The sequence below is a fragment of the Volvox carteri genome, assembly GCF_000143455.1.
Source record: "Volvox carteri f. nagariensis unplaced genomic scaffold VOLCAscaffold_11, whole genome shotgun sequence".
Taxonomy (NCBI): domain Eukaryota; kingdom Viridiplantae; phylum Chlorophyta; class Chlorophyceae; order Chlamydomonadales; family Volvocaceae; genus Volvox; species Volvox carteri.
The window spans coordinates 1,506,097-1,512,864 of NW_003307554.1; the positions used below are offsets into that span (position 1 = coordinate 1,506,097).

Consider the following 6,768-nt stretch of genomic DNA (forward strand, 5'->3'; position numbering starts at 1 on the left):
CTACTACCACGGGCTGACAGCAGGTGCGCTTTGCTACTTAAGAACACGTATGCCAGCCAAGTGCGTGCTCTAAATCCTGCGTTCATTTATTGTGGATAGCGCGCATGCTTGCTGACAGCGGTGCTGGACTCGTCGCACTGCAAGCATGTAGAACTCCTAACCCTTTCTTTTACAAAAGAATGATATATGTTTATTGCATGGCATTACTACTCAATAAGAAAGTGTTCAAAACGGACAAACCTGGCGAAGAGTTCGTGTCAGCGATCTCCGTGTCGTGCCACCCGATAGGAAGCTGCAATAGCCAGCCATGGTATGACCTCCATGGTTAATTTAAGTGATACGTTGTCGATGTTAAATGGTAGGGGAAACGTCCATTTCCTAGAGGACGCATTCGTTAAGCTTAAATCGCATAACTTTATGGTGTTAAGGGACAAATAATAACCATTTTGGTGCGTTCGGTCCTGTGAAGTCTGGACCACGGTAGAGATGCGCCCGCCACCTCGACCTCGCTGCGTCTTGGCAGGAGTAGATTGATTCAATGCAAGCGGTGAAGCATGAAATCCAGCTACATTAGAAAGCTTGAAAATGCAGTATTTGTCAGATGCCTGCCTCCGAAACCCCAATTGGAAAGCAACCGCTACATAGGCTTGTCACATGTTGAGAAGGTGGCAAGTGAGTTAAGTGTCAGGCCATGCCCGATAATAAAACCTAAGATGCTTATTAAAAGCAACCGTCAGTGATTTCGATTCCTTTTGGTCTTACTGCAGAGCAACGGAACACATATAACAGACAACCACTAGCTGAGTAGGTTCCTGCGAGGTATGCTACTATGTGATCATCACACTTTACGCAGCTTCCACTGGCCTGCCTGGTTGTTCACAGGTGCTTGCCATTCGCGTTTGCAATAACACTTATGGACTTTTCCATTACGGGACGCCCGCCAAGATCGAAGTGTGTATTTCTCGCGTGCAAAAATCGTCGCTATACCTAAGGCTGCATGACATCGAAGACAGGTTTTCCGTAACAGCGTTATGCATTAAATTCCGCACCATTGTACTGATCGTTGGTGCATGCCAATAGTTGCGAACTATCGCGGCTTGCCACAAACCTCTCGAAGGGTTTACGCATAGTTTCGGGGCTCAGCACATACCAAAGCCGAACCGGAAACCGTCGTGCTGCGCGCACGAACGGTTTCAAATCCAGTTTGAATTCTCCGTGTAACTGCGTGGAAACGCCGCGAACGTAACGATATCGCAAGGAACGTGTGCGTGGAAGCGAGTGCATATGCCGTCACACATAAATCTTCGAAGTGAGAGCATAGCGATGACGATCGGCTTGCCTTAGGTCAGCGCTTCCATACAGTTTGTGTCTGCAACAGCTCCCTTGCGATTATTCACATATCGCTTTCTTAGGCTGCGGCTATACTTCCCGGCTGCTGCCGCATTCACCGGCCGTCCGCCCTACGATGAAGCTTCTCAGGGTACGAAAGGAGAAGCAGACTTACGCAACACGAACGCGCGTTGTTAACTGCCTGTCGGACTTCCGCCACCTGCCCACAAGGTGCTGACAAGTTCAATGCAAGAACTTCCTTAAAGATGCTTTTTCCCTTTACAATGGTTCAATGCTCTATATTTCTCCGCGTCGTGAATCGTTGATTTCCAGAACAGCTATGTTGGGAGGTCCAGGGGGCTGCAGGCGGAGGGCCTGAACAACATCGAAGTTGGTCACTAGCCGCACAGCCACAGCAGAGGACCGTTCATCCTACTACCTCATAGGAACAAGTCTTTTGTCTTTCGTTCCCGCCACCACTAGCCTACTGCTAGTCGACTGTACTGCACTCAACGCATGACGCGCGCACGAGCCCTCGACACGAGCCAAGGTCTGTATGTACCTTTCGGAAAACACTTTCCCGTTGATTCGGTCCTGGAAAGCCCTACGTGTCTGTGAGAACATGGCGTTTGTGAGAACATGGCCGAACACGACCAGCGACAATGCCAACCGCCGCGCAGCCCCATCGATTTACAGTAGCACCGGTACATGCAGTATGTGCTTTTTTTCACCGCGTGCCAGGCGTGTCGACATCCATATTTATTTTTCACAGTAGGCTGGCGATTAGATATCTTACTCACCAGCATCGCCGCGCGTCTTACCCTAACGATCTCTGTCAGGGACGTTCCACACCCACAGCGACCCCTTCCCCTCAGGTAGCGCCGCAACAGGGGAATCAGAAGCTGCTGGACTCGCAGCTAGGCGTAAGACTTTAAATTACAATAATGAAAGGGTGAAAACATCTCTACGTGTGGTGCTATCAGAACAACATGTTTATGTGGCGCGATGCACCCACGGCCGGCTCCCGGCACATGGGACATCGGGGTGATCGCAAAAGCCACTCGAGCACGCACCACTCGTGGAAGGAGTGTCCGCACCGCAGCACCAGCCGCCCTTGCGCAGACTCCTCCCGGCCTGTGGCTACCTCGTCCCCTGGCCAAGAGTTCTGCCCTGGCGCAGAGCCCGTGGCGAAGCGGCCGCCAACACCACCGCTGCTGGCCCCAGTCGTGCCCAGCCCCTCGCGCGGCACCTGCCTCACACCCCGCCATCCTCCGGACGCGCTTCGGATCTGCTGCTGCCGCTGCTGCTGTAGCCGACCTGTCGAAGAAGTGGGGTCCGAAGAACTCGCGTCACCTACATCGGGCCCCGTGTTGTGGGAGTGCAGCGCCTCAAAGCACACCGCGCACATGTCTGTGTTGAAGATGTTGCCAGGAGGAACCTGTGCCCGAATCTCTTCACGCAGACGTGCGTAGGCGTGGCGCTTCTGGTCGCTGTCGGCGGTGCCACCGGCAGTTGTTGGTGCAGGCACGGGCCCCGCTGGGGCCGCATGCCGCGCTGCCGCTGTCACCATCACTAATGCGGCCAGGGTCGTGGCTGAATGCGGTGCTGTGGTCATGCCGGTGGCCAAGGCGGCAGTGGTGCGCCGGCCTTGGGTTGCAGATGTGGAGATCACGTGAGTGGCTGGCGGCAGAGCAGCCGGAAGGGGGTGGGACGGGGATCTCGACGTCGACGACGGCGATGGAGTTCTGATGTTGGTGGTGGTGGTGGTAATGGTGGAATGAGTCATGTAGCTTGGGTTTGTGGAGCCCCTTGGTGGAGGACGATGGCTGGTGGAGGGGAGGGAAAGCCGGGACAGCCAACCGCCTGTGTAACGCACAGCTTGCACCACTCGACCAAACTCCGAGTTGTTGCTGTTCCTTGGGTCGTACGACAGCCGCCGTACTGCACCGACGTGAGGGCATGCGGTTAGAGGCAACAGTTGCCAGGCGGTGAACGTGCACGAAAATGACTTTGGGGGGGGCCCTAATGACATTGTGGAGTGGATGAATCGGTATGCCTACAGATCTGTGCGGAATGCAAGGAACGAGTGCACGGACTGACAGATGAACCCATCGATACATGTATCCATCGATCTCACGGGAACGGTAATGGTCAGGCACATGCCAGTGCCGTGTTTCGCGCATCTGAAAACGGGAGTTGGGTGGCGGTTGGGCATCTACGCATCTAGGCAGCAACTGCAGCAGCAGACCTCAAGCAGTCCAATGGGCCCCTTTCGGGCACAAATACAGACATGTACAAAACATCCTCTGTCCTTCTCTTGCAACACCCGCAAAGTGTTGGGTGTTGGATGACGTCATCAACGCTTCTTTGCTTTTCGGGCTGTTCCGGAAGTCCGAGAGAACTCTATGGGAAGTACAGGGTGTGTAGTAGGTGTGTAGTAGGTAGGTGGATAAGGAAGATGGGCTTTTGCTAAGGCGGGGTGCCTCTCTGTGTGTGTGCCTGTGTGTGCCTGTGTGTGCCTGTGTGTGTCTGTGTGTGTCTGTGTGTGTCTGTGTGTGTCTGTGTGTGTCTGTGTGTGTCTGTGTGTGTCTGTGTGTGTCTGTGTGTGTCTGTGTGTGTCTGTGTGTGTCTGTGTGTGCCTGTGTGTGCCTGTGTGTGTCTGTGTGTGCCTGTGTGTGCCTGTGTGTGCCTGTGTGTGCCTGTGTGTGCCTGTGTGTGCCTGTGTGTGCCTGTGTGTGCCTGTGTGTGCCTGTGTGTGCCTGTGTGTGCCTGTGTGTGCCTGTGTGTGCCTGTGTGTGCCTGTGTGTGTATGTGTGTGTATGTGCGTGTGTGCCCGTGTTATATATTTGTAAAGATTAAAAAAGTGATGGTGCGGATCATGAAGGTCTTCGAAGTTCCCGGTTCAATCCCACCTCCCTCCAGCCATAAAGCCGCCAAATACAGAGCCCACAGCACGGGAACGGTGAGGGCGGCCATGTGGGCTGCCATTCCGCCCCCCAAGCCACTTTGACTGCCCGTCAGAAGGGATGCCGCGGCCGTCAAGTACATGGGACCCAACGCTACCTGCACTGACATGAACGAGCAGGGAAAAGGCCCACGTGGGATGAAAAACACGGCTGAATTGATGTACGAGTTGCGAGTAAACGGCTTCGGTTGGCTTGGGTGGCGGCGAACGCAACTACTTTGGGATGCGCCGGGTTCACATGGACATCGCTCGCATTCACAGCAGAGCACATTTCTAAACACGGCTTCGGTTTTCAACACGAGCCAGGGGTGAGTAAAGATTGGTCAAGGAGGCCTTGACCTGGACGCCAGGGTTTCAGGCTCAGCTTATTACCACAGCCCTGGTCGCATGCGTTAATTTGAAACTTATGGGAAGGCCTTTTGGCAGCGGTCCAACTCAAAGCAATGTCACGACAAAGTTGTTATTCGGTGGGACTGACGAAGAGAAATTTCTAAGTTGAATGAGTTTTCACTTTTTTGGACTTACTGACTCGGACTTGGACTCAGCCCGTCATGAGAATCTCGCCTGCATTCGTACTGCCCGCCTAGTTCGAAGAACAACCTTTTGCTGGAAATAGGGACTGGCATGATTGGACAACAGGTAATGGTAATCGTAATTTATCTACACAACATGGGACACTAATTGCTGGAGGTATTGCAAGCGATTCCAGCCGCCGCAGCAAATACCTATTAAAAACTTTGGCCGCACAGATGTCGCAGAGGTACGCTTTGTGAGGAGAACCAGGTCACAAGTTCGAATAGCTTGAGCGCGATGATCGGGTAGTGCGTCAGACGCTTTTCAACCTATGATGGCTTCCGCCACGTCGTAAGTATCAGCACTTTGCCAGCCAGAACGCCCGCTCTGCTGTTTTAGTGCCAGTAGAATCGCAGACATTAACTAAATCTTCTGACAAAGGCCACGGTCTACAGTTTGATACCGATTTGATAATGTGTCATAGTATCCCGATCTCAGCGACGGGCTTACGCAGGCTTGTACAAAGCAGCTAGAGGCAGACCAAAAGCCTGACTGACCAGCACGTATCTCGCTTCTGTTCCTCCTTTGCTGCTCTCTTGCTGGCCCCATGCGCGCGGTTGCTGCTATAACCCCAAACGACACCAAAGCTACGTCCTTCTGCTGGCAAGAACACGCATGTGCCGGCCGAAAGCTCCAGGGTGACCGGAACGGAATCGCCCGCCAAAACAGTTATCTTCGTAAGGGGAGGGCGGGGCGTGCGGGGTGGGCAGGAGTAAACGTGGTCAATGTAAATGGGCCGAGCCCCCCTTTAGCCCGCCGAGCCACAGCCCATCGCATTCTTTGCAGCATCTACTGCTAAACAACGCCGCAAATTTGCACGGAAGTTCCTTTGCTACAGTTTCGGTTTTAAGAATAATTTTTAACGCTTAAATAATTTTTTCAACACGACCATATATTCAAATGTTTTATGAGACGTGCGCGCACAGCTGTTCACAATCTCTGGAGATTAGCGCTATATTTATGGAAAGAAAACTTCATGAAATACGATTCGCCGCTGTTTAATCCTCGACAAAACAGTGAAACGCATAAAGCGGCGTTACGCGCTCGCTTCTCTGAAGTACGGGTACTGCTACAAAGAAACCCTTTACCTTCATCACGTGTTGCACGTTATCATGCAGCGGATTGCTTAAACGTCATCGCGTGATCCGTACTCACTACTAACTTATTGTGGGGAAGGCCATTGCGTCTGCGACCACACTCCCGCGGTACCCAAACCCTTCAAAGACAATTCCGATCAGCCATTTGGCTGTTAGTGGGAGGGCGGGTGGGCCGCTCGCACGGCAATCGAGTAGAGAGTACGAAAATAACCTAATGCAGTCATCGACAGCAGAAAACGTAAGCCTCCAGCCTCATGCCGACTCTCTTACCTACCATTCATATTCTCTACCTCGTTCCCAAGACTCCGCCGCGTTGCCTCTAGTTCGGCTCGTGCCACAGGTAACTTCGCTCGTCGCTACTTTGCCATTCACCTTCGCCTCCACCCAGCCTCTGCTTCTCCACAGAAGCGGCGACCTCCTTCGCCGTTGTTACGCCTCGTCTATGCGAATCCTCCTCATCCGACTGTGTCTTCTGCCTACCCGGTGCGCGCCCCCTCTCTCTGCGCATCCTTTTCTCTGGCCCTCTCTTACGGTTGCCTACCTTACTGCAGGACTCGCCCCTTGCCTGTCCGGTGCCGGGCAGGCTTTCCTTGCCTTCCCCGGCCCTACTTGGGGCGCCCCTCCTCGGCTCGTCAACTACCTTACTTCCGTCCGTTCCTGCCCCTCGGGGGCCCAACCCCTCCGCCCTTTCCGTGGGCCCGACGCCCGCTCTGGACTTATCTCACGCCCCCGGCCTCTCCGATGCTGCCCCCCCGGTAGGCTTGCCCGCGCCTGAGTCCTGTCTCTCCTCTCCGTCGCGTTACC

General features: G+C 53.8%; 1 protein-coding gene across 1 annotated transcript in view; it reads right to left on the reverse strand.

Moving 5' to 3' along the window:
* Positions 1–2,308: 2,308 nt before the first annotated feature.
* The window catches only part of VOLCADRAFT_89157 (uncharacterized protein), a gene marked incomplete at both ends in the record, with an annotated part of 20,358 nt that continues 15,898 nt past the window's right edge, over positions 2,309–6,768 (reverse strand). Inside the window, 3 exons of the mRNA XM_002948814.1 lie at positions 2,309–3,009; positions 3,190–3,270; positions 4,242–4,392. Coding sequence (XP_002948860.1) covers positions 2,309–3,009; positions 3,190–3,270; positions 4,242–4,392 — 933 coding nt within the window. The remainder of the gene's footprint in view (positions 3,010–3,189; positions 3,271–4,241; positions 4,393–6,768) is intronic.